The sequence below is a fragment of the Anguilla rostrata genome, chromosome 11, assembly GCF_018555375.3.
Source record: "Anguilla rostrata isolate EN2019 chromosome 11, ASM1855537v3, whole genome shotgun sequence".
Taxonomy (NCBI): domain Eukaryota; kingdom Metazoa; phylum Chordata; class Actinopteri; order Anguilliformes; family Anguillidae; genus Anguilla; species Anguilla rostrata.
This window is the reverse complement of record NC_057943.1, coordinates 25,335,971-25,363,509: the sequence shown is the minus strand read 5'-3', so window position 1 is coordinate 25,363,509 and position 27,539 is coordinate 25,335,971. Positions and strand designations below refer to the sequence as shown.

The 27,539-nt window shown below is 52.2% G+C and overlaps 1 protein-coding gene across 6 annotated transcripts in view; it reads right to left on the bottom strand.

Annotated features, from left to right (window-relative positions):
• Positions 1-5,387: 5,387 nt before the first annotated feature.
• LOC135234393 (bromodomain adjacent to zinc finger domain protein 2A-like) overlaps positions 5,388-27,539 on the bottom strand; it is a 32,773-nt gene continuing 10,621 nt past the window's right edge. For 3 of the 6 annotated variants that reach the window (XM_064298959.1, XM_064298957.1, XM_064298958.1), the window contains 27 exons: positions 26,261-27,532; positions 24,236-24,448; positions 23,138-23,611; positions 22,654-22,714; positions 22,125-22,233; positions 21,689-21,790; positions 20,678-20,894; positions 20,194-20,255; positions 19,389-19,454; positions 18,395-18,769; positions 18,003-18,257; positions 15,673-15,887; positions 15,281-15,355; positions 14,938-15,109; positions 14,773-14,835; positions 14,265-14,409; positions 13,355-13,941; positions 12,635-12,863; positions 12,199-12,354; positions 11,953-12,113; positions 11,436-11,501; positions 9,167-9,450; positions 8,846-8,981; positions 7,671-7,817; positions 6,721-6,980; positions 6,180-6,323; positions 5,388-5,772 (listed from right to left, as the gene is read on the bottom strand). In XM_064298959.1, coding sequence (XP_064155029.1) covers positions 5,613-5,772; positions 6,180-6,323; positions 6,721-6,980; positions 7,671-7,817; positions 8,846-8,981; positions 9,167-9,450; positions 11,436-11,501; positions 11,953-12,113; positions 12,199-12,354; positions 12,635-12,863; positions 13,355-13,941; positions 14,265-14,409; positions 14,773-14,835; positions 14,938-15,109; positions 15,281-15,355; positions 15,673-15,887; positions 18,003-18,257; positions 18,395-18,769; positions 19,389-19,454; positions 20,194-20,255; positions 20,678-20,894; positions 21,689-21,790; positions 22,125-22,233; positions 22,654-22,714; positions 23,138-23,611; positions 24,236-24,448; positions 26,261-27,532 — 6,206 coding nt within the window. In that variant the 3' untranslated portion in view covers positions 5,388-5,612. Of the gene's footprint in view, positions 5,773-6,179; positions 6,324-6,720; positions 6,981-7,670; positions 7,818-8,845; positions 8,982-9,166; positions 9,451-11,435; positions 11,502-11,952; positions 12,114-12,198; positions 12,355-12,634; positions 12,864-13,354; positions 13,942-14,264; positions 14,410-14,772; positions 14,836-14,937; positions 15,110-15,280; positions 15,356-15,672; positions 15,888-18,002; positions 18,258-18,394; positions 18,770-19,388; positions 19,455-20,193; positions 20,256-20,677; positions 20,895-21,688; positions 21,791-22,124; positions 22,234-22,653; positions 22,715-23,137; positions 23,612-24,235; positions 24,450-26,260; positions 27,533-27,539 lie in introns of all 6 variants that reach the window. The other 3 variants (XM_064298961.1, XM_064298962.1, XM_064298963.1) reach the window with 3 other exon arrangements.

Genomic DNA, 27,539 nt, shown 5'->3' with positions numbered 1-27,539 from the left:
GAAGTTTCATACTGAAAAAATAATTTTAAGTATTTTTCCTAGATTTTCAAACTTTAAAAAGGGTCAATTTGACCCGCAACATAACAGGAGGGTTAAGGATTATTTAGGTTTACAGCATGAAAAATGACCCCTAAATGTTTTCAGCCAGTGGGAGATGAGGTCACAACAGAATATGACAAGGTTATGGAGGATCATGGATAGTGTTTCCCAGTATCCACAGACAGGTGCAGTTATTACAGTTTGGGGGTTAGGCGCAGCTGGTTATTTATGACAGTTTGGGTTCTTCCTGTGTCCCCTGCGGGGCCAGGCCTAGGCTCGCCTTTCGAAGAGGCGCCCAGATTTCCATCATGTTTGCTTCTGGTCAAAGCAACAATTAATTTCTGGCCCGGTTACACATAACTCAGGGGTGTGGTGAAGTTGTTACTGGGACCTGACTGGGAAAGGATGAAGACAAAATAATGTTTTGTCTCCCCTGATAATTGGGGTTCAGCCAATGTTATGTGCTTTCATGTCCAAATTCTAAACTTTTAACTAGCCCTAACTTTAACAATAAGAAATTATTCTCATCAACTGTTTCACCCTCATCCTCTTCTGAAGGACAGTCACACTAGAGCTACCACTGAAACAGGTGCATCCTGGGTATAGCTCTGGACAGCTACACTAGCCTCACCACTAAAAACATGCAACTGGCAAAACGGTGGCTAAGAAGCTGGCCACCTCATTGTTTGAGACATAACAGCTTGAGGCCTGTGTAAGCTCTTATGAGGGGTATTCCTAAGCAGAGGGCAATAGTTTTACTGCATTACCCATGATCAGTTCTTATTCTTTTGCTTTCTTTTATAAATGTGCTGCCCAGAGCATTACATTACATTACATTTCATTTATTTGGCAGACGCTTTCCAAAGCGACATACAAAAAGTGCATTTCATGGTCATAGGCAACTACTAAACACAGGTTCAATAAGATACAATACTTATTTTGTACAGCTATTTCTAGCCAAGAACACAGTTTATGTTTGAATATAGCCACCGAGCAGCCAACCCATAACCATTTTTAAAGTCAATGCATTGTAATTCATGCATGATTTGTTGCATTATGATTAAAATGTGATAACTCAGTCCACCATGCAAGTGGTGCTGTTGCACAGACACCTCAGTGGGCGCTGACAGCCAGGCATGGCTGGGCTCCAGCAGGTCTGCCCAGGGTTCCACGGGAACATGAAGGGGCCTCCACCCTCACAGCGAAGAGCGCAAGGGACTGAGGCCGAGGCCCGGTGAAGGACTGCGCCGTGGTGCTATGGGCCCGGCTGAGCCTAGGCCAGACTGGCCCTGCATTGTGGGTGTCAGTTGGGGGGCGGGGTATAAAGCCTACCCCCCAGGCCCCCTCCACTGGCCCCAGCACCTGTAAGCCCTGTTTTGTGGGGCTAAGCCCTTTGTGGAGTGGAGGGAGGGTTCTAAAATCCTGCTGGCGTGGGGACTTTTCTATGCCCTATTCTCAGAGTGCTGACCTCGACAGAGCCAGCCCCCTCCACACCCCAACATCCCACCCCGTAAACACCAGCCCCGAAACTGCCAGTGCTGGAAAGCTGCAGAGATCTCAGATTCCTGGAGAACAAACTAACTCTCTAAATACCCCCTCCTTCACCTCTTCCTCTACCCTATTCCCTTCAGACCACCGCCTGCTCCCTAAGCAACCACCCCCCCACCCCCTCCACACCCCAACATCCCACCAACAAGAAGCATGCGAAGCTGCAGTCTCAGTGAGAACAACTCTCTACCCTCCCCTCTCTCCATTCTTCAACCGCTGCTCGCAACACCCCCCCCATGAGCAGCACCAGTCTCACAGCCTGCCTAGAGGGCATGGGGTTTGGTTAAGTGCAGGTCAATGCTGTAGATTTACAATGACTAGCCGATGAACCATACTCAGTATTTACAAATTCCTGGGTGATTTTATGGCAAGGAAACTGATAACTGCTCGGCACTGATTTAAAAAACAGACTCATAACTGCTCGGCGGTCATTTAAAAAACAGACTCGTGCTACATGCCTTGATACAGGCATACACTGAGGATGGCTTGGCTTTTTGTTCCCATGCTACAAATACATTCTGAATGTCGACTTACCGCCAGTTCATTTATACAGATGGCTTCCTCCATCTGTCCAGTCTCCGGGGGCAATGGGACCACTTCACCACACCGGCTGAAAATACATCTTATGATGAGGTTTGGGTGCCCCCTAGTGGCCTGCAAGTCTCATCCCCACAGTGCGACGGCAAGCTTCTGCTGAACGCTGCCAACGTCAAAGCCATGGCTGCGTCTGTCTCTCAGCAACGTTGTTGAGTGACGTCACAAGTCCTATTGCACTTGCTCACCTCAAGCCCTTGTCCAGTCGTGGACTTGAATTCCCTGAAAATACATCGTTTAAATCAGCAAGTCCATAATCTGCGAGTCGAGAGGGCTGTGTGTGGGATTGGGCTACCGCAGACTGGAAATGCACTTTGCCTGAACCCAGACTTCATCCCTAAATGCTAATTTCCGACAGATTACACTTCCCTTATCACAGAATAAAACCTCCACAAAACTCAGGGAAAGTGGGAAATAGTCCTTATTAGGTGTGCAAATAGCCTGTGAGCACTGAAGTCAGGATCTCAGGGAATCCAACCATAACCTTTCCCTGTGTTGTTCTTGCCCGCCCCCATACACAGGCATCTAAGGTTGAGGTTGAGGAATAAACAGGCTGACACAGATTATACCTCTACTAGATGTGGCTTTATTCAACTCAACAGTACATTGTACAAATGCACACGTGTAACATCACATCAGTACAACATGTTCCTTAATGCCTCCTCTTAGAAATGATAGCTTGGTCCTAAAAATATAGAAAGGAATAAATTTAAAGTCACAGAAAACTGTACATTATTAAAAATTATTCACTAAACACCACATTTTGGTTATAGAAAAAGTATCCAGCGCCCCCTTTCTATGACGAAGGGAACGAGTTAATATGCATTTCCTGTTAACCGATTTGATTCTCTTGTTGAAATGAGTCTCATTGCTCACATTGTGTACTCAGCGCCATGTGTTGTCTGGAGGACAGAAACGGTTTCAACAAAAACAACACACAAAAGCCAAGAGGGGTGCGAGCAGGGCAGGCCAACGGGACCACACAAGGTGATGGGGCCCTGTACCTCCCAGAACCCCCTGACCTCCAGGAGACCCCCGCAGTGGCCGGTTCTGCCGGGCCCTCTCTACGCTGCTGATGGTGAAAGAGTAAGGCTGCAACAACCCTAACTCAGCAACCGTGCCGTCAACCACCAAAGGACTGGGAATGAGACTGGCTGGAATAGGTGGGGGGAGGATCCCTCGCCCACATCACTTGTGTGGAAAGGGAACATCTGCGCACTCACTCCCCCGCCCCCTCCCTCCCAGAGCACACGTCCAGCTCATGACACATCTCCAGCTCATATCCTGTCAGATTTAAAAAGCATCTTAATCCGTTTCCCTCAGTTTTTTGCCTTAATAAGCACCTTATGCCTTCTTCGCAAGCACTGATGCCGCTGATAACATGTACTTGTTTCAAGTACGGTTGTGTGTGTGGTTTCAGAGGATGAGAGTTCTGTCTGTGGTTTCAGAGGATGAGAGTTCTGTCTGTGGTTTGGGAGGATGAGAGTTCTGTCTGTGTTGGAGGTGAGTTCGTCGTGGTTCAGAGATAAGTTCTGTCTGTGGTTTCAGAGGATGAGAGTTGTCTGTGGTTTGGGAGGTGGTGTTCTGTCTGTGTTGGAGGATGAGAGTTCTGTCTGTGGTTTGGGAGGATGAGAGTTCTGTCTGTGGTTTGGGAGGATGAGAGTCTGTCTGTGGTTTGGGAGGATGAGAGTTCTGTCTGTGGTTTGGAGGATGAGAGTTCTGTCTGTGGTTTGGGAGGATGAGAGTTCTGTCTGTGGTTTGGGAGGATGAGGGTTCTGTCTGTGGTTTCAGAGGATGAGAGTTCTGTCTGTGGTTTCAGAGGATGAGAGTTCTGTCTGTGGTTTGGGAGGATGAGAGTTCTGTCTGTGGTTTGGGAGGATGAGAGTTCTGTCTGTGGTTTGGGAGGATGAGAGTTCTGTCTGTGGTTTGGGAGGATGAGAGTTCTGTCTGTGGTTTGGGAGGATGAGAGTTCTGTCTGTGGTTTGGGAGGATGAGAGTTCTGTCTGTGGTTTCAGAGGATGAGAGTTCTGTCTGTGGTTTGGGAGGATGAGTTCTGTCTGTGGTTTGGGAGGATGAGAGTTCTGTCTGTGGTTTGGGACATGGGGGGAGAGGGGTGGTACAGCAGATCTGCATTAAACACACAAGGATCGGGAACATTTAGCTATTTTAACACTTAAAAAAAGATTGCAGCCATGAACGCCACAAAGAAGCATGACCAACAAACAGCTCTGTCCCAGACGCACCTCGCCTTTAAATGACATCATTTACGGGCGAAGCAGACAGCCTTATCAGACGAGCTTCAGCTCAAGCGTTTACCCATTTACACAGCTGGGTATTCACTGGAAGGGGTCTGGTCAGGTACCTTTAGCGCAAGGGTACAACAGCAGTGCCCTGCCTGGACTCGAACCTGCAACATTCAGGTCCGGCAAAGGAAAAGAGGATTCCCCACTGAACTGCCCCGCTCTAGTATATTGCTTTAATATAAACCAGGCGTTGAAACGGATGGGGGGGGGGGGGGGTGAGGACGCAGGGAGGGGGAACCCCAGGCCGGATCAGTGGATGAGCCCTGCTGCTAAGTTGGGACAGTCTTGCACATCAAGCAGCATCAGGACACAGGGAAGCCATTGTGCCTGACTACGTCAGGCAGTTTGGGGGGAAAAAAAGATAAAAGTATTTCCTATCAATGTGTTTACTGGCCATTTCATGAATTTCTTAGATCTCTAATATGTGGTCTGTACACACGCACTACATCCTATTGCTATTAAATAGTCCAGGCTATTTCCTTACATTTATATATATATATGTATACACATATATATATATATATATATATATATATATATATACCATAAAAAGTAACGAGAGAAAACAAAGTGCCTCTGTCCAGGAGACCACTACAAGCCCCGAACGCAGGGCGAAGACAGCGTTAAGGAGAAACACTTTGCGCCGTGCGGCGGCGCCCTCGAGTGTGTGTGACGTGGCATTGCTGTGAACTCGGCGTTCAGAGGAACATCCCCCCCCCGCCGTCAGGCTTGTCCAGCCCAGAGCGTGAGAAACAGACTGCCCCCATTCCTCACCCCCCACCTCGCCCCCACCCCCACCCACGCACAACCGCTGGGAGAGGGGGATGTAGAAACAGGAAGGAGGGTCTGTGTGTGTGTGTGTGTGTGTGTGTGTGTGTGTGTGTGAGAGAGAGAGAGAGAGACTCTCTCAATACAGCGGAGCGTGGAAGTGTTTTTGTGAGCCCAGCAAAACGCAGCTGGTTTGGAAACACCACAAAAGAAATCAATATAAATATACATTTGTACACAGGGGGGCGCCGTGAAGCCCTGGGGGACCACGCGCAGCAGTTTTAGTAGCAACAGGAAATGTCTGGAGGGGGCGGGGCCGCTAGTCCCCGGGCCCCGCCCCCCTCGCGCACCCGCACGCCCCTATTGGTCCTTGTCCTGGTAGAACTCCGCCCAGCGGCTCTGGAAGAAGCGCCTCATGGCGTGTCCGGCCAGGCCCACCTCCGACGTGTCCTCGTTAAACAGCTGGCAGTTATCAAACACCAGCTGGGCGTCGGCCGCAAACTCCTCACAGCTGCAGTAGCTGCCAGAGAACACACACGGGTGAGCGAGAACGGGGACGGACACAGGGGGGAGAGAGGGGAGAGACGGGACAGAGAGGAGAGAGAGACAGGGGGGAGAGAGGGGAGAGGGAGACAGGTGGGAGAGAGGGAGACGAAGAGAGGGAAGGGAGACAGGGGGGACGACAGAGAGGGAGAGGAGACAGGGGGAGAGAGGGGAGAGACGGGACAGAGAGGAGAGAGAGACAGGGAGAGAGGGGAGAGACGGGACAGAGGGGAGAGAGACAGGACAGAGAGAGGGGAGAGGAGAGGGGAGAGAGAGGGGAGGAGACGGGGAAGAGAGAGGAGAGGGAGACGAGACAGGAGAGAGAGGAGAGAGAGACAGGTGAAAGAGAGGACAGAGACAGGGGAGAGAGGGAGCGCTCCTTACCCGCCCTGTAGGAGGCGCTCCCGCATGGTGAGGAAGTCCATGGGGTGTTTGATGATGCGGCGATACCCGGGCACCAGCCGCGGGTTCACAGGCTCCAGGAAGGGCCAGGCGTCCGCGTGAGCCTCCATCTCCATCAGGATGATCCTAGAGAGAGAGAGAGAGAAAGAGAGAGAGAGAGACACAGAGATACAGAGAGAGAGAGAGATAAAGAGAAAGATTTTTTAATGTGCATCATAATTACATCAACATTTAAAAAAACAGGACATTCAATTTGAAACGGTTTAACAGGACCTGTTGCAAGGGAATATAGCTGAAAAGGCCTGCACATGGGCCATGTACCAAGTGTGCAAAACACATGCAAGCACATACACCCACACAGACACGCACACACACACACACATACACCCACACAGACACGCACGCACGCACACACACACATACACCCACACAGACACGCACGCACACACACACACACCCACACAGACACGCACGCGCACACACACACAGCGAGGTAAGACACGGTGCATGCTGCAGGACTCACTCGCAGAAGGTGAGGTCCGGCTGGTTGCGGGTGACCATGCGCCGGCGTTTGGATGGCGAGCAGGCGGAGCTGGCGCCCTCCCCTGAGAAGCGGGCGTGGGAGGGGGCGGAGCCGTCCCTCTGGCGCGTGGCCATGCCCCGGTCCCTGCGGGGGCTGGGGTCCTCGTCCGAGCTCCCCGAGCCGTAGCCCTCCACCAGCCTCTTCTGCATGCAGGACTTCCGTTTGGGGGTGCGGCGCGGCCGCTGGGAGTCCCCGTTCTCCTGGGGGGGGGCAGGGCCAGCAGAGACAGAGTCATTTCTGCCCTTCAATCACAGCTCAGGAGCCATTGATGGGGCCAATTTTCCAAGAATCACAACAAGAAATGAATTTATCATTATAATAACTGAGCTTGTCAGGAGGAAATACAAAAACATACAACAATTAGAGATTTAACAACTGCGGGTGCAGGAATGAGGCCGCAAACACAATAACACAGACGTTTGCTTCAGCCTTAATTTAAAATGACTAAACCAAATAAACAGCAATTTACATCGCGGCTGTTTTTGTCGAGAGGAGAATAAGGGTGCACAGAAGGAGGAGGCTGACACATTTCCTCACTGACAAAAACCCCCGATAATCACAGAGTCACCAAAACGCCCCGCCCCTCGTGTCACAGCCCCGCCCCTCTGCATCTGAGCCCAAATCCCCTGCATCTCAGCCCCGCCCCTCTGCATCTGAGCCCAAATCCCCTGCATCTCAGCCCCGCCCCTCTGCATCTGAGCCCAACCCCCCTGCATCTCAGCCCCGCCCCTCTGCATCTGAGCCCAACCCCCAGCATCTCAGCCCCGCCCCTCGTGTCACAGCCCCGCCCCCTCGTGTCACGCCCCTCTGGATCTCAGCCCCTCCCCTCGCCTCGCAGCCCCGCCCCCTCGTGTCACAGCCCCGCCCCCCGCCTCGCGGCCCCGCCTCACCTTGGGCGCGCACACGGGGCAGAACCAGTCCCCCTCGGGGATCTGGGAGATCTTGGGGCGCAGGCAGTACATGTGGCAGCCGCGGTCGCAGCCGTCACACAGGAGGAGGTACTCGTCGTTGTCGCCTTTCCGGCACACCAGGCAGGTCTGCGCGGGCACCACAGAGCGGCGTTACCCTCCGCGCATCACGCATCACGCACACGCCCCCCGCAACACGCCAGCACCAATGAGAGGCCAGGGAGCCGCGCGGGCCGTGAGCTAAACAAGGCATGACACCCTTAGCTGAGGCCAGAGAGGCCTGGCGTTCTGCGGATGTTTCTCTGGGGTCTTTTGCGACATCCTGGATGAGCTGTTTCTGTACCCTTGGCTGATGAAGTGCTGGGAGGATTCACCCCCTGTTCCATTTGGCTCTCACTGTGGTTTGGAGGTAATGGCTCTCACTGTGGTTTGGAGGTAATGACTCTCACTGTGGTTTGGAGGTAATGACTCTCACTGTGGTTTGGAGGTAATGACTCTCACTGTGGTTTGGAGGTAATGACTCTCACTGTGGTTTGGAGGTAATGACTCTCACTGTGGTTTGGAGGTAATGACTCTCACTGTGGTTTGGAGGTAATGACTCTCACTGTGGTTTGGAGGTAATGACTCTCACTGTGGTTTGGAGGTAATGACTCTCACTGTGGTTTGGAGGTAATGACTCTCACTGTGGTTTGGGGGTAATGGCTTTGAAACCCTTTCCAGACTTTCCACACATATTTCATCAACTTCCTTTCTCATCTCCACTGGAATTTCCATAGCATAGTGTGTAGTGACTACTTCACTCTCATTGTGAGGGTCAATATGAGGTCAGATTCAAAGGTGCTGGCTGTAATCAGGTCTGTCTGTGTTCAATCAGCTGAAACTAAATATGGTTAATTGGTTGATACAGCAACTAAGGGTGCTTTGGCGTTTACTCCATCTCCCTTTGGCCAATTTGACATTTTGCCTAAAGACCAAAAATCATTCAGTGTTGACAAATATGCAATAATAGAGAAAATCAGGAAGGGGGCAAATACTCTCACACAGCACTGTACGCTAATAAACAGAAGCACAGAGGGAAGGAGAGAGGAGAAAGACAGCAATGAAAGAGAAGCAGGAGGAGGGAGGAGAGGTGAAGGAGGGAGGAGGAGGGCAGGTACCACTCGGATGACGGATCTCTCCCAGGCGACGGAGCGCTCCAGCTGGAGGAGGCACAGGGAGAGCTGGGAGGAGCTGCGGCAGCGATCCAGCGCCTGCCTCCACAGCCGCAGCCGAGGAGTGATCTCGCTCTCCACACTGCAGGAGCGAGGGAGGGACGACACATTCACAGATCTGTAACCACTTAGGTCTATATTCAAACCACACAAATGCATACAATACATTAACGGCGCAACCTTTGCGGGTCCTGAAGTATTTAAGAAACACGCACACACGCACGAGCGCACACACACACACACACACACACACACGCGCGCACGCACCTCTCCACCTCGGCGGGCGGCTGGTCCCCGGGGGGCGGGGTGAGGGGGGCGAGGCGCACCACCTCGGCCAGGTTCCAGAGCGGCTCCTTCAGGTAGCGGCGCTCGATGCTGCACTCCAGCGCCGCCAGCCGCAGCACCGCCAGGTCCAGCGGGTTGTTCTGCAGCCGCAGGAAGCCGGACCACTCCCGCTTCGTCTTCACGATCCAGTCGTCCTGCGCCTCCACCGCGTGCTGGTGGTACTCCAGGTCCGTCCGGGTGGAGTCGGGCTCGGGCAGGCTGAAGCCCTGTGTAAAGAGGAGGGGCGCCTTCTGAGACGAAGCCATTACCCAACTTGCGTTGGCCTGCACTCCAATCGCTGCACTGACCTGTGACCTCAGGAAGTTGCTCCTTAAAGCGTGGTTACGTTTCCATAGTTACTTGAATGCATTCAGCCGCAAGCTCTGCTGCCCTTGACTCTCTCTCTTACACTTACACCCCCAGCGTTACATCAGACGTGCAGGCACACACTGCGTGAGTGATACGCTGCCCTTGACTCTCTCTCTTACACTTACACCCCCAGCGTTACATCAGACGTGCAGGCACACACTGCGTGAGTAATACGCTGCCCTTGACTCTCTCTCTTACACTTACACACCCAGCGTTACATCAGACGTGCAGGCACACACTGCGTGAGTAATACGCTGCCCTTGACTCTCTCTCTTACACTTACACACCCAGCGTTACATCAGACGTGCAGGCACACACTGCGTGAGTGATACGCTGCCCTTGACTCTCTCTCTTACACTTACACACCCAGCGTTACATCAGACGTGCAGGCACACACTGCGTGAGTAATACGCTGCCCTTGACTCTCTCTCTTACACTTACACACCCAGCGTTACATCAGACGTGCAGGCACACACTGCGTGAGTAATACGCTGCCCTTGACTCTCTCTCTTACACTTACACACCCAGCGTTACATCAGACGTGCAGGCACACACTGCGTGAGTGATACGCTGCCCTTGACTCTCTCTCTTACACTTACACACCCGCGTTACATCAGACGTGCAGGCACACACTGCGTGAGTGATACGCTGCCCTGACTCTCTCTCTTACACTTACACCCCCAGCGTTACATCAGACGTGCAGGCACACACTGCGTGAGTGATACGCTGCCCTTGACTCTCTCTCTACACTTACACCCCAGCGTTACATCAGACGTGCAGGCACACACTGCGTGAGTGATACGCTGCCCTTGACTCTCTCTCTTACACTTACACACCCAGCGTTACATCAGACGTGCAGGCACACACTGCGTGAGTGATACGCTGCCCTTGACTCTCTCTCTTACACTTACACCCCCAGCGTTACATCAGACGTGCAGGCACACACTGCGTGAGTGATACGCTGCCCTTGACTCTCTCTCTTACCTACCAGCGTTACATCAGACGTGCAGGCACACACTGCGTGAGTGATACGCTGCCCTTGACTCTCTCTCTTACACTTACACCCCCAGCGTTACATCAGACGTGCAGGCACACACTGCGTGAGTGATACGCTGCCCTTGTTCAGCGTGGTAAACAGCGAGCGAGGGGAGGGGCTATCGGAAAAGCAAGGACTCACCGAACAGAGCGGAGGAGATTTTTACAACTCCCACCGGTGCCTTGAATGTCAACTTGCATTGTCACTACACTTAATACTTAATTTCCCAGAAGGCACTACCAGAAAGCACCTGCGGATGCCTTCCTAGAATATGTCTGAATGCCTTCCCAGGATGCACTTGTGATGGCCTTCCCTGTGTTGAGTCCTTGATATTACACAATTGCTCGATCCCCTGAGAGAAGGTCAAGAGGAAGTGAAAGGGGGAGGAGGGAGAAGAGACCCATCACCATGGTTACGGATTAGAGGGTGTTAATAAGAACCGGTTTTCGGGTTTGTTAACTCAGAGGAGGGAGTCCTGGGGAGGGTAAGAGGGGAAGGTGGGGATGGAGCACTACTGTACCCCCATCCCCTCTACAGCGAGGCGGGGGTGCACGGGGACCCCACCGGGAGGCCATTTGATCCTGCCCACAGGGCTGTGCAGCACACTCTGAACTACTTCCTCTGTGCAGGAGGTAGAAGGTAAACTTCTCCTCAAACTGCACAATGTCGCCCCCTTGTGGCACTGCTGATTGCTGTTTGTTTGTTTTTTTTTGCTGCTGCAGAACGGCTGTGGATCTGGATCAAACCGGACCTCTGTGGGCGGGGCTTTACCCACGTGGCCCCGGCCGGTCGCTCCGGGGCGTGTACCTGAGGTTCTGGGGCAGCGGACTCCGCGCTACAGTCGTCGTCGCTCCTCTCCATCTGCGGACCCTTCTTAAAATACAAAGTGTGCACAGTGTGATGAGGCTCTGCCTCCCTGCTCCACCCATGCAGTGTCACCCCCACTGCACTAGGGGGCAGCACTGTCACAATGCTGCAGCACAAATTCTGCAGAGCAGGGATTCCCAAACTTTAATCTCAGGGCCTCCTAAAATTACCCTAAAATGAGCAGCTGCTTTTCACGTTCAAATGTCTGAATTGTGTTGTCATCATTGAACCACAGGAAAAAAAGCAACTATTCGATAAATATCGATATATATTCATTACAAAAATCATAATTTTGACAAAGATGTGAAAACCAAAATTAGGCAAGTATAAAAAAAGATGGCCAGGGGTCCTTGTATCCCTGTTTGGGAAACCCTGCTAACGAGGTCATCAGGCCACACCCAACCCGGGATGTGATGCCTGCAACACCCCGGGTGACCTGCCCCGCCCCACCGCTCACCTTCTGCTGCAGGTCTGCCATGATGACCCTCTGCTCCAGGTCCTCCACCCACTGCAGCACCCTCACATCCGCCTCCATGGCCTTCGCCGTCTCCGCCCACGGCTCCTGCACGGCCTGGGCCAGGGCGGGGTCCGGCTCCGCCCTCTCCTGGAACACGGGGTCTGCAGGAGGAGGGGCGGGCAGTTATTGCAGCTCCGCCCCGGTAGCAGGCTCCGCTCCCCCTGCCCCACCCGGGGGGACACTCACCGCTGATGGGTCCGGCGCACACCTCCGCCAGGTACTCGCTGTGTTTGGACAGGTGTTTGTGCAGGGCCTTCTCGCGAATGCCCCGCGGGTGCAGCGCCTCCACCAGGGCCGACAGCTCCTCCGGCTTCCTGATCCACCACCACCCACGCACCATCCCTGCAGAGAGAGAGAGAGAGAGAGAGCTCAAAATGACACACCTCCAGACGTTGCTCCTGTGCCAGGAACACATCGAGTGAGTCAGTAAATAAAATAATGCTTCATCTCCTCCTCCGCCCCCATCCCAAACCCAACAGCACAGAACCACTAACTGCATCCAAAGAGCGAATACGCTCCACACAGCACTCCCAGGCTGGGGGGTTGGAGTCTGCGTGGGAGACCGTGTGTGTGGGGAGGGTCATGTGGAGAGGGTGGTTGAGGCAAGGACGGGGGTTCCTACCCGTGGGAATGGGCCGTGGGATGAGCTGGGTGAAGTACTTCTGCTCGATCTCCTGCAGCAGTTTGGAGGGGGGCCGGCCGCGCCGCTTGGTTCCGGGGATGGAGTAGCCGAGGGCGGAGGGGTCGGTGGGGGTCAGGGAGGGCCCGCTGGCCCTCCTCCGCCTCCCGCCCGGCTTCGGGACAGGGGTGGAGCTCACCTGAGGGCTGAGGGCCGAGAACAGCAGACGCGACTGTGGGGGCAAGAGCAGAGAGACACAGAGAACAGAGTTAAACCGCACAGGAACAGTTAAGCAGAGTTAAACTCTGTTAAAAATTGAATAAACAATAGCCTCAACCTTTTAAAGTGTTGATTAAAAATTAAAAATTTTGAATTTCCCATTATCTGCAGTGTTTTCTCCCACTAAGGGTTCCCTTTACCACTAATTAGCATTTCAACAAAGCAGATGAAATAATGAGGTGTTATAACTGTTGCACTACATAATTTACATTTCAGTTATTTAGTAGATGCTGAGCAACTTTCTACATGCATACAACCGGATATTTTTAATGAAACAATTTAGTGTCTTGCTGAATGGTTCAATGCCATGCACCGCACCAAGGAACCAAACATTCCCAGAGTTGCAAGCTCAGTTTCCGCACCATTACAGCTACACTGCAACTCGAGGAGGGTACCAAGGGTGCTATAGCAGGGGGTGGCCATGTGGTGGCGCTAATGACTCACCTGTAGGGGAGAAACGGCGAAGATGGGCAGGAGGCCAGGAGGCGGGGTCTGGTCTTTGGAGGCGGAGTTCGGGAGGGGGGACTGCAAGAGGGAGGAGCCGTCGCAGGGCGTTTTGGGGAGGAGGTTGAACCACTGTCCCTGCTTCTCCGCCATCTCCTTCACGCTGTCGCCGTCCTGTGGACACGCCCCGGGCAGCCCGTCGCCTGTCGAACCCTGAATGGAGCCCTGGGATTGGCTGAGCCAGGCCAGGAAGGCGGACTGCGTGACGTCGTAGCCGTTCTGGCTGGCCGGGCCCCCGGCGGGGGACTCCTCCGCCCCGGCCTTGCTGCTGCGTCGCCGCCGCCGGTTTTTGGCGGTTCTCAGGTGGAGTTCCACCTCCGGCTTGATCTTGCGGGGCCGGCCCCGCCCCCGGGGGCTGCTCATCAGGGACGCCGTGCCGGGGAGAGGGTCCTCCTCCTGAGGGGACGGGGCGGCGGTGGGCGCGGACACGGCGAGGTCCGTCGCAGGCTCAGTCTTCACAGGCGAAACGGGGGGCTCAGCCGGGACCTGGGGCTCCTCCTCCTCCTTCACAAGCACATCTCCTGACCCTAAAGGACAGCAAGGGGGCGCTGTTACTCAAAATCCCACAAAATCGCCAACCCCGTGGCTCCTATTCGCCTTACTAATGCTAGAGATTAAACCTGATAATTCAATGAGGACACTATTAATATGCACATACACTGGGCAGGTACATAGGCTAGGTCTATTTATTTTAAAAAGCCTATTATCAATCTGCAGCAATAGATGTCCAGGGAAGTCAGCTGGGTTAGGTCAACACCTTATCATACGACAGCATTAATCAGAAATCTGAACCCACAACATTGCGGTTTGGGGTGGAGTTCAGAACCATGGCGGGAGGCGGGAGTCTCACCCAGGATCTCCTCTGCTCCCTCCACCAGCACTCCCCCGAGGTGAGGCAGAGCCCAGTATCGGCGCCGGTACCGGTCCTGGCCCAGCGACACCGCCCGCATGGTGTGGGAGCACTGAAGCAGCTTCTTACGAAAAAATACCTGACGCTGAGACAAAAAGGCACACTACACGTCAGATCAACACACACAGCACAGGGTTCTCCTCAAGACCCGTCACAGCGCACAAGAGATCATCAACACAACTCCCACACTACACCACAAATCACAAACAAGATCAACACAAACAACATGCAAGATCAACACAACTCCCACACTACAACACAAATCACAAACAAGATCAACATGCACCACACGCAAGATCATCAACACAACTCCCACACAACACAACAAATCACAAACAAGATCATCAACATGCACCATCAGCAAGATCATTAACACACAGCACAAGATCATCAACATGAAGTTCTCCTACTGAAAAGGTGACGCGCTCGCGGTGCTGCAGCTCCGTACCTTGGTTAGCTTATCGATCTGTCTCTCCAGTTCAGGGACACTGGCGGTGGTGGGGCTCTCTCCCTGCGCGGAGGGAAAGCAGCGCAGTGTAAGCGTTAGCGACGGCAGCGCGGCCTCCGTGTGTGTGTGTGTGTGTGTGTGTGTAGCGGCAGGCGGTGACGGTACCTCGCTGAGTTTGGGCTCCTCCCGGCGGGCGCGGCGGCTGCCCCTCTCCAGCACCACGCCCTCCTCCAGGCTCAGGCTCTCCTCCTCCGCCACGCGGGCACTGCGCCTCCGCTCCTCCAGGCACAGCTCCACCTCCGAGCGCCCCGTCCGCCGCGCCAGCGCCGCCTTCAGCCTGGCACAGAGTGGGCACGGAGCGGGCATAAACACAGCGGGCACGGAGCGGGCATAAACACAGTGGGTATGAACCGGGCGTAAACACATTGGACACAGAACCGGGCGTAAACACAGTGGGCACAGAACCGGGCGTAAACACAGTATGGGCGAATGGGACATACAGTATTACCTGCGCAATTTGCCTTCAATACCCCATTTGTTCTTCCTGTAGATAGCCATGTTCTCCAGTGTCTTATCAATCTCACTGAAAGGGAAGGAGAAGTAGAGAAACATGGTCATCCGCTGAACACAGCTTTCAACACAAAAGCCGTCAACTAACACGAGGCACGTTCTGAGCGAGGGAGGAGGGGTGGGACAGGAAGAGAAAAAGGGGGAAAGGGGAGAAGGGAAAGAGAGCGAGTGGGGGACGAGGGCAAGAGCAAAACAGAGAGCGTGAGGGGGGCACTCCTAAAAATGAGGAGGCCAACAGCCCAAACGTGGGCGTGACGATCAACGATTCAGGCGAGTCCGGCAGCCAGCCCCGTTAGAGAAGGACAGGGCAGCGCCGGCTCCACCGCGCACCTGATGACGATGTTGCTGCTGTTGAGCTCGTCCACCAGGAAGCCCAGCATGGCGGCCTTGGCGTCCGGGGGCAGCGCCTGGAAGGGCTTGGAGCGCAGGCTGCTGCAGACGTCGGCCTCGAACCCGCGCGCCTCCAGGAACACGCGCAGGCCCTCCGACACGCTGCTGCGGTTCAGCTCCAGGTCCGCCAGCTTCTCCCCCAGGATCTTCACCGACTGCGGAGAGAGACAGCCAGAGCGGCCATCAAACGCCGGGAACGCGCCCGCGACGACGCAGCCGATTAACTGGCGCGGAACGCTGAGACAGCAATCTGACCGCCTGCTTTATGGAGCTGTCCCGCGGACTGCGCCCAGTACAGCACACAGCAAGAGACAGCAACCTGACTGCCTGCTTAACCCAGTACAGCACACAGCAAGAGACAGCAACCTGACTGCCTGCTTAACCCAGTACAGCACACAGCAAGAGACAGCAACCTGACTGCCTGCTTAACCCAGTACAGCACACAGCAAGAGACAGCAATCTGACTGCCTGCTTAACCCAGTACCACACACAGCAATCTGACTGTCTGCTTAACCCAGTACCACACACAGCAAGAGACAGCAATCTGACTGCCTGCTTAGCCCAGTACCACACACAGCAAGAGACAGCAATCTGACTGCCTGCTTAACCCAGTACAGCACACAGCAAGAGACAGCAATCTGACTGCCTGCTTAACCCAGTACCACACACAGCAATCTGACTGCCTGCTTAACCCAGTACCACACACAGCAAGAGACAGCAATCTGACTGCCTGCTTAACCCAGTACCACACACAGCAAGAGACAGCAATCTGACTGCCTGCTTAACCCAGTACAGCACACAGCAAGAGACAGCAATCTGACTGCCTGCTTAACCCAGTACCACACACAGCAATCTGACTGTCTGCTTAACCCAGTACCACACACAGCAATCTGACTGCCTGCTTAACCCAGTACAGCACACAGCAAGAGACAGCAACCTGACTGCCTGCTTAACCCAGTACAGCACACAGCAAGAGACAGCAATCTGACTGCCTGCTTAACCCAGTACCACACACAGCAATCTGACTGTCTGCTTAACCCAGTACCACACACAGCAATCTGACTGCCTGCTTAACCCAGTACAGCACACAGCAAGAGACAGCAACCTGACTGCCTGCTTAGCCCAGTACCACACACAGCAAGAGACAGCAATCTGACTGCCTGCTTAACCCAGTACAGCACACAGCAAGAGACAGCAATCTGACTGCCTGCTTAACCCAGTACAGCACACAGCAAGAGACAGCAATCTGACTGCCTGCTTAACCCAGTACAGCACACAGCAAGAGACAGCAACCTGACTGCCTGCTTAACCCAGTACAGCACACAGCAAGAGACAGCAACCTGACTGCCTGCTTTATGGAGCTGTCCCGCGGACTGCACCCAGTACAGCACACAGCAACACGCCCCTGCTGGCCTCACATCACTCAGCTCAGCACAATCACATTCTCAGTGTACTTTCAGCAGCGAAAGCTCAGTCAGAGAACTTCAAATTAAACATTACAATTCCATGAACTTACCTGAACTACAGGAAAACAACATTTATTTTCACAAATACTCCGCCAGCTTCCAAAAACAAATGCCACTGACACTGCAAATGGTATTTAAAATACTAACTTAAAAGGCTTATAATTCATAATGCCAAATAATTGTATCAAAACAGTCCAATATCAATAGTTCTTTTTATTCATCTTTCAATGAATGCATTCAGGGAAATTTATTTTTCAAATAAATATCAAAATTAAATTATCGATAACATACGAACCAGTTTAAGCATTAAACTTCAGTGCTTTGAAAAAATAATATAATTTTATTGCATTTAAAAATTTGTAACAACATGTCATTGATATTAAGGTAAATATTTTTATAGTAATGAATTAAATAAATGGGGCATTGGAATTTCAATGAATATCAATGAATTAAATTCAGTTTCATTTAATTAAAACTTAAATTCTCTACCCTGTCCACTATTTCAATTCAAATGAAAGAAACTATTTCGAATTTATCAACAATTCTCAAATCAAATCAGAACTGCCCCCATCCCTGCTCAGAGGCATAAGCTCAGCAGTGTAAACTCGACAGAGTAAGCTAAACAGTGTAAACTAAGCAGTAAATTCAGGAGTGTTAATTCAGCAGTATAAATTTGGCAGTGTAAGCCAAGCAGTGTAAATTTGGCAGTGATAACTCAGCAGACAAAACTGAGCAGTATAAGCTAAGCAGTATCAGCTCCTAGCAGTATCAGCTCCTCAGTGGGAAGGAAGCTGGACTGTTTACCTGGTAATAAGGGGGCAGGCCAGGGTCACGCAGGGCAGCCTGTACCAGTTTCACCAGCAGGTCCTGGAGCTCCCCCTGGCTGTTGCCCAGGCCCAGGAGCCCCTCCTGCAGGGTGGCCAGGCTGGGCAGGTCCCGGGGCAGCTGCAGGCCCACCACCTTCCCATAGCTGTGCAGGAACTCCACCACCGCCAGGCAGTGCGAGAAGGCTCGACCCGACAGCATCAGGCCCGGCAGCCTGGAGAACACGGGCAGAGCCTGGAGAACCACGAGCACACAAACACAGTTACACACAAATACACACACACACGAACACACAAACAGCTAAACAGTTATACACTGGCCACTAACTGAAACCGGTCGGTGGTGTAACCTGTGTTGGCCACAGCTCCCACCTTGTGGTCGGTGATGCACATGTCTTCCGTGGGCTTCTTCAGCTCCTCCAGGAGCAGCTGCTGCCTCTTCCTCTCCTGCAGGCGGCGCTGTGCCTGGGCCCGGCGCTCCGCCTGCCTCTTGGCGGCGGCTGCGGCGGCGGCCTGGGCCTCAGCTTCCGCCTTGGCCTTGGCCAGAGCCTTGGCCTTGCTCCGCGCCCCGCAGCCCCTCTTCGCTCTCTCCGGCGGCGGCGGCGGCACCACCTCCTCCGCCTTCTCCTCCGCCTTCGCCCTCTTCCTCCGCCTCTGCTTCTTGGGCTCGGGCACCGGTTTGGGGGTGCCGGTCTCTGGGGTACCCTCCTTCTCTTCCTGCTCCTTGGCTTCCTTGCCTTTCTCCACCTGATCCAGCAGGAGAGACGGGAATAAGCAGTTTGCAACAGTATGACTCCAAGGCGCAGAAGAGAAACCGGTCAGATTTCTGTCACCGTCGCTGATGTGGTGTAAACGTGCGTCGCTGATGTGGTGTAAACGTGCTGATGTGGTGTAAACGTGCTGATGTAGTGTAAACGTGCTGATGTGGTGTAAACGTGCTGATGTGGTGTAAACGTGCGTCGCTGATGTGGTGTAAACGTGCTGATGTGGTGTAAACGTGCGTCGCTGATGTGGTGTAAACGTGCTGATGTGGTGTAAACGTGCGGCGCTGATGTGGTGTAAACGTGCTGATGTGGTGTAAACGTGCGTCGCTGATGTGGTGTAAACGTGCGTCGCTGATGTGGTGTAAACGTGCTGATGTGGTGTAAACGTGCGTCGCTGATGTGTTGTAAACGTGCTGATGTGGTGTAAACGTGCGGCGCTGATGTGGTGTAAACGTGCGGAGCTGATGTGGTGTAAATGTGTGTTACTTTCACAACCAGCTCTGTGCTGAAAGCAAGCGGCTATCACCTCTGCAGCTGACGGACAGAGCGTGCTCAGCATATTCCAGGTGCAAGCAAAGGCTTTTAACTGAACGAGCGCCTACCTTGGCTTTCCGCTTCCCCTGTCGAACCTTTTTAATCTTGGTCTCTTCCTTCTTTTTGTTCCGGGCCTGAGGGAAGAGAAAAAGACAGATTTCTCTCTCACAATCCTCCTCTTAAGAAGCAACGGGAGTTACACCAGCACACGTGCTGAATGGCTTGGTAATTAAACTTCAGCAGGATTCCTTTTTCACTTTACTGACAAACAATTTTTAACAAAGCTGAAAAATATATGCGTATCTTATATTTAAATATATGTTTACATTTCGGTGTTGGACAGGAGTTAGGAGAATATGAAATGATAGAAAAACAAAATAAGTGATTCGGTGATACATCTAATCATGGTGCACATTAGAGAGGAGACAGAGCTCAAGAATTTTGTAATCTGTGCAGAACAGGGAGATTGGACATTACTGCTGTATTCACTCGTGAGCAATCCGCACGTCAGTAGAACGTAAGCTGGTACCAATTATCAGAAGCTTCAAGGAAGAAAGAGCACAACAGACTCTGTTCTCGCATCTACCTCAATACCAGTATCTCCAGATTTTCAAGCATACAAAGCAGTCAGATTTATGTGTTGAGACTAAGATAATTTACAAGCTCTCACACCACTTCTTACAGCTTTCACTGGTTTTTTTACAGGAACTACTTTCACTGCATTTCAGCCCGAATGGGATAGAAATATTTACACTGAGGCGTACTGATACGTATTCACAGACACCGTGATCCGAACTGAGCAGAAATCAGGCTGGATGAGTCCAGGTGTGCACTCTTGGAGTGAATCGCATGCGGTTACAGGCTCTAGAATACCTTTCGTCGCATCTTCTTCATCATCTTAATCAGCTTCTCCTTCTCTTCTTCACTCAGCGTCTCTAAAATAGCGAAAAAACAGAAAAACCTATTTTTATATCTGAACAGAGCACGTTGCGCAGTCTATCAGCCTACCACAGAAGGTCACCTGGCATCGGAATTCTTCTCTCTCAAAAGCATTCTCAGTTGAACAAAAAAAAAGTTACATCTATGAAAAATGCACATTTTGCAAAAATCTATCCAAGGTGTCCAACATAAGCTGCAATCAAAACTCCAACAAGGAAATGTGGATAACTAGAGGGAACCGACAAGTGCAGCTCTCCTTAAACAGAACCAAAACTCCAAATTTCTTCTTTCCATAAGCTTGCACACCCTGTTTCCCCCCTCCCTTCCACAGCCCCCATCCCAGCCCAAATCTGTCCTCCACCCGCACCCACATCCCCAACCCAGGCCCCTTACCACACTCCACCAACCCCAGTCTTACCCTGCACCTCCAGTTTCTTCAGCAGCAGGTCTGCCATCTTATCTTTAGGGGGCCTCCCAGGGCGGCGAGCGGGGCCCTTCTGGTTTTGGCTTGCACGAGCACGGGGCCTGGGACGGGGACGCACCCTGTCCGGATTTGGGGGACGACCACGCCTGCCCGTAATGGCCATTATCATGGAGGGCACCTCTTCGTCTGCCAGGAGGACCCATTCCACACCCTGGGGAGGTTTAGCATGTAATATAGCCAATCAGGATCTCGTGTATCACTCCAACTGAAGGCTGGTCCAACACACATATTTCTTTTCTCACCGCTTTAATGGCTAAACCATAGACTGCAAACACACATTAAAAGGTAAGGCAATGTTTCCACGTTTGCAGCTTTACTCTCCAAAAGGCTTGTCGCAGTGTTACCACTTTGACACTGGTTTTACTTCCCTCTAAAACATTGTTTATATCGGTGTTACTGGTATAAAATCAATTTTTATTAATTTGTTTCTAAATTCAATTTAGAAAAACCAGTTCAATCTGTTACCTACCGCACTAGCTTTCAGCACAACCAGCAATAAAGGATATCTAATAAGACATGACTTCAGGATAGTTTAAATGATAAAATCTGTGCATTGCAGATCTTTACTATGAATATTCTCCCTGTGTATGGGCAGAGAACGAAGAATAGCCTACAAGTATCCACAATTTGATATAATGTGGATAAAATGTGCACAATTCTGAGATGCAAATAAGAATTATTTTATTACTCGCCTAATTGAGGAGAACTGGTTATTTTTGATGGTATTGAGTATTATGTGAATATAATACTTGTGCTTATATTTATTTAATAACATCAACTACGAAGCTCCGCAAATGCAATTTCACTCACTTCTTGTTAAACTGTAATTACAAAACACCGTTTTTTACAGCGTGGAGATAACTACACAGGCGTAGGCTCCTGCAGAGTACGCCATCGGTTACCCCCACCCCCCCACCTAAACCCCTAAACCCCCTGTTGACTGACCTGCGGCATCTCCCGCTCCTCGAGGAAGTCGCCCACAGGCATGCGGGGGCTGAAGCTGAAGTGCTCCCGGGTCACCACGGTGACGGGGTGGCGGCTCAGATACTGCCAGGAGAGAAGGATCCTTTACCTCACAGGCTGAGTCGCTCAATCCCACAGCTCCATAAACCACCACCGCCCCATTCCCCCAGCCATACAGAGTCATACATGCAGCTTCACAGCCAAAACACTCAGACTTAGTTAAGTGATATTAACTGGGCAAAACCACATCGCATTTGGAGCATACATGGTGCAAGTTCTACATTCTTATATAGTTGGCAAATAACGTGGATTTGGCTGCTCTCCGTCTTGGCAGTTCCCCACCTGGGATTCGAACCCGCGTTTGTTTTGGTTTCCCCTCATTACGCCAGACGGCACAAGCTGCCCGGGTTATCATTACCTTGATGACCTCGGGGAACTGCTTCATCCTCTTCCCGCAGGGGCTGTAGTACCAGGTCTCTCCTTTCAGCCGATTCTCGCACCTCCGCACGCGGACCTCCCGCCTCCACCTGCCAGCGGGGAGGAGCAAGGCCAGGCTGGTTACGGTACAGCAGGTCCGTTTCCTCCACCAGTAAACTAGACTCAATTAGCCAATTAGCTGCTAACACCAAGGGCATTTCATACAGGCACACAGGAATAGTTTTCAACTGTTAAGCGTTGTTAAAAATAAATAAAAATCACGTCGCCAATTTTGCATCGCCCTCAGGAGCTGCAGGTCACAGCTGGCACTGGCACTGGAACAGTGACAGATTCAATCTGAGACCACAGGGCTCGACTCATCCATGCACCACAACATGGTGCCTTCAGCTAATGAGGCACCCAGCAGCCCTGGTCATTCATGAGTTTATTAAGCAATTTTGCTCAAAGGTCAAATTGCACAAATGATTGGACTAAAAATTAAGACGAGAAGTTCTGGAAAACCACGTTACCCGTTCAGCAGAGGGAACTTCACTTGCTCCTCCGTCGCTATCCTCCTCCTCTGCACCTCCCCTGCAAGCAAACAACAGCGAAGGCATCAGCTCCCCAGCCCAAAAGCTCCTCTATTCAGGTCAATCAGTCCCAAAGCTGCCAGCCTGCAACCTTTCCATCAACATCACCCAAACCAAGATCATCCCTCCTTTATAAGTGCATCACCCAGAAAATACTTTCTTAGCTGTAACAAATGGGATGCATAAGCTGAAATACAAAGTTTCCGTTGGCTACATGCCGTGGCACAGGTGTCCCCAACCCTGGCCCTGGAGAACTTTGGAGTATGTTGGTTATTTTCACTTTCATATATCAGCCACCAATGTAGACCCAAAAAAAACTGACTGATTTCACTGATCAATTATGTGCTGAGAAACAGGGAGAAACCAGCAGGCAAGGTGGCTCCACAGGATGAGGGTTGGAGACCCGGTTATGACTTGCTCTTACCATTGGCTGTGGTTTCATCCTCATCCTCATCATCATCCTCCTGCGGTGGAGCCTCCACCTTCGGAGCTTTGGGTAATTTCGCCGAGCCCTTCCCGGTCCCCTTTGGGGCCCCCTTGGCCGTTCCTTTAGCAGTTGCCTTGACCGTTGCCTTGGCCGGGACTTTCTTCATTTTCAGATCTTCTTTTTTTGCCTTCTTCGCTTCTTTTGCCACCTTCTCTTCTTTTCTCACCCTTTTCCGAGGTTTCGGAGTGGCCAGATTGGGTTGGTGGGAGGGGCCAGGCCCAGGGGATGAGCCAATTGGCTCTTGGCGATGGGTGGGTTGACCCTTAGCAGGATCGGCCGCCCTACCCTCAGAGGCAGCTCCTGCTGCCTTCACCTTTTTCTTCTCCACCCCTCTCTCCCTCTCCTCTGTGGTTCGGACCCCTCCCTCTACTGCTGCGGACCTGCCCCTGGAAACCGGGGACTCCTGGGGTACTGTAACAGAAGCATGTGAACGGGTAAATAGACAGACATAATCTAGGGCTGTACAATATGGCGAAACACAATCTTTAAGCATTATGAAAAGAACCATGTTTTTTCTTTAATCACACCCGATACAGTAGTAAACAACCAAACGTCAGAGGCCATGCGAAAAGTTTCTGGGAAAAAACTTCATCACTGATATCTACTGGGTGTTGATAAGACAGCCAATCAGCTGCAAGGTCTGCTGCTGTGAGATTATGTGTCTTATCAGAATTGAAATGCATGATCTTTTCCTGAATATGAATTATTACCATTATGCTTTTCATCATCAGATTTTGCACTGATGTGACTGTCTGATGCTTTACCTTGCATTAGAAAGACAGCTCTTTAACTCAACTGTGCATCACTACAATATTGTGAGCGAGTACTGTACTGGGGAGTGGGTGTGGCACCAGAACAGATTTTTCCAAGAGAGGAGATGGACATCTAGAGGACGGTTACGTCATAAACGGCACGTTTCTTTTTACCATATTATCAGTGGACAGATCAACTTGCCATCAAAACTGAAAATGGATTTTTGGAACAGAGTGGTGCTGGTTTAGCCAGAGGGGGGCGCTGGGTTCGTTTTGGCATTACCGTGCACAGGGAGGGTGCGGGTCTTGGGGGCAGTCTCCACAGGTGTTCCAGCGTTGGGGAGTTTGCAGCGGCTGCCCGGGGGTGCAGGAGGTGTCAGGGCCGTGTCTTTGACTGGGAGCTCCTCCCCACCTGCACCACTGCGCTGCACCACCAAGCCCCCCCGAGCCGAATCAGGGGCATCCTGGCCCCCCAAATCCTCTGCCTCACGGGAATCTGAAAGCGCACGATCACACCCTTACACACCGGCTCTTTGTGAGCGGACAGCCCGACATGCGTCACATCCTCAGAGATACAGTCACTATGAATGTATGCATGACTGCATGTGAACATGCACGAACCGACACAAAACCCTTTCAATAACGCTTCAGATTTTTCAATCTATTTTTTGGGAAAGGCCCGCAAACATTAACCTATAAAAGATTGACTGCAAGAAGATGCATGAAATGAAATCACTGGTAAAATGTGGTATATCCGATACCAGAAATAAATCTGCACTTTACTGATGCTTCTCGGAGGAATACACAACCTTCACCCAGGACATGTTCACATTCGCAGCGTTTGTGACAACACTGTGACAGCTCTGCGAACACTGTAAGAGCTTCACAATAATGTTTCCATATAGCTGTTAGACATGTGACTCTTGTGGGCGTGGCTTAGGAGTATTAATGTTTCAGGATGTCAGAGAACATGGTAATGCACATTCAAACAAGGAACCAGTGTCTTCAATTCCCTTGTTCCAAATGTTCCACTTTACCAGCTGCGTTTTTAAACGCAGCGCAAAACGGTGAAAACAGCACTTGAAAACCCTGTAAAATTAATGCAAACACTCTTCATAGAGAATAAAAATAGGGAATTAGATCTTCAGGAGCAACCAGCCCACAGCTGACGCTGTCCTTTGCCATCAGCCCCTGGGGCACGGAATTAAACACAAACTTGATGTCCGGCCTGGTCGTAGTCCCGTTTCTGGGGGTGCCTGGGAGCCTCGCCTTTTTAAACACTAAACGGGATGCTCGCTCCCTCCCCTACCTGACGCCAGAAAATGGCGGCCAGCGTTGGCGTCTGCAGCCCTGAATCCCTGCCAGCGCCGCCCGAGCGCGCGCAGCGGAGCTGAGCAGGCAGTCTGTCAGAGCCTCCGAGCCACTTCCCCTTCCCGTTAGCGACAGGCGCGCGCGCAACGCCACCGGCGCTTCCTGCGAACGACGGCCGCGCCTAGCGCCTGGACGAGTCACGGCGCTTCCCGAAAACACTCGCACTTCTGAGGGTCAGACTCCAGCGAGGGAGACGTCCGTTTCGGTTCAGTCAACCGCGGAAAATAACCGAGGTGGTAAACTCATAGAAAAATCCTCACAGAGCGTTATGGCCATTTTTCCAATTCGCCAAATGTTAATTCATTTCCTCAACTAACTAAATGGAATTGGTCCCAGCCCTGTTCCTATTCCTTGTTATTAGGGTGTTTATGTGACTCATTGATACCCTGGTTCTTGCAACAACAAAAAATTTCAGGACTGTTATCGAATCAAAAATGCTGGCTGTGTTGCGTTTAGCAGACAGCAGTCATAGGTGATACAGAAAATGCAAATGGAAAAAACACTATGCAGTTCTAATGTTGTTCCATTTCAATACAGTGACAAAATTCATCACCACTGGTAAAAAAGTCATGACAGATAATCAAGTGTTTTCAAATAATTATAGTTATGTAAGCTGTTTAGCAATCATAGCCAAAGTAGCTTTGCAGAAACGTCTGAAGGACGATATCCGCGATTTCCAAAGGGGATTCACCAACATAACCCTGCAATTTTGCAGACCCCGAAACATCCCATCTTTAAAGTTTGGCTAAACTTGAATTAGCAGGAAGAAAAGAACAGTTCCATGAAATTGAACACTTTTCAAATCATGAGAAATGTAAGAACAAGAAAAATGGGTTTGACATTTGTCTAATCATATGCTGAACTCTGCAACGCTGGTAACATGTTAAAGCATCGGGTACTAAAGGGCTTTGATTGGTTCAGACCAAATCCCACTCACCGTCAGCGTCAGAGGCGGAGTGGGGGGAGGTGGAGCTGTCAAAGGCGGAGGATACGGAGATGGCACTCTGGGAGGACTTGTTGAAGGACTCTTCCAGAAGAGAGGAACAGTCTGCCTGGGAATCCTCTGCCGTAGAGCCCATTTCCGCCATTTCCCCTTTGTCCAACACATCCTCACTCCGAGTCTCGTCAGGCTCTTCGGAGTCCTCGGTGACCCAGCTCTCGTCGGCCAATGGGCTATCGGCATGAGAGGCGCTTCCGAGCGTGTCATCCGTGGCGGCAGTCTCCCGTGCCTGGACGTCCCCGAAGGGATGCTGCCCCGCCAGGGAGGGGGTGCCCCCACGGTCGGCTGGCAATGGCTCGCTGCTCCTAGGTCCAACCGCACACTCTCCCGCCCCTGACCCCGCATCCAAGACCCGGCCAATCAGAGGAGACGTACGCTGGTGAACAGTCACAGGCCCCGCCCCCTTCTCCCAGGGGCCAAGGCCCACGGCCTCCTGGTTGGCAGAAAGATCAGGAGGAGGGGGGTTCTTGGAGAGAAAGACCCTGGCCCGCTCAGACTTGGTTTCCACTGGGATTAGCGGAGGAGGAGCAGCAGGAGGAGCAGCAGGAGGAGCGGAACTTGCGGGTGGTGCAGACACCACAGGAGGAGCAGCACTCGCAGAACGAGCAGGGGCCGAGGGAGCGGCGGACGCAGCTGGAGGAACAGGTGTCAGAGGAAGAGCAGGTGCCACGGCTGGAGCAGACTTAGCCGCAGCAGCAGGGCCAGTTTGAGGAACAGGGGAGAGGAGACCGGCTGGAGCCACAGGCGCCGCAGACTTAGCGGGAACCGCGGGAGCCACAGGCGCCGCAGAGTTAGCGGGAACCGCTTGAGCGACGGGTGCTACAGACTTAGCGGGAACCACTGGAGCCACGGGCGGCGCAGAGGGAGCGGGACCCGCTGGAGGGGCAGGCGGCGCAGAAGTGGCGGTAGCCGGTAGAGCTGAAGAGGGAGCGGAGATCGCTGGAGCAACGGGCGCCACGGAAGTGGCGGGAACAGCCGCAGGACCAGAGTCCCTCTGCGCTTCTCCTTCCTTGTACCGCCGGGCCGCAAGGTGTACCGGGTCAGAGGGGAAGAGCTGGGCCCGCTGCCCAAAGTCCCCTGGCGGCCCGCCGGTAAAGGCGGCCAGCCTGTGAGAGAACCCCTCCGCCTGGGACGGGTGCTGGGGGGCCGAAACGCTCTCCACCCGGCCGTAGCTGCTGTCCACGCCATCGTACATCTCATTCAAACTCCCTGCAAA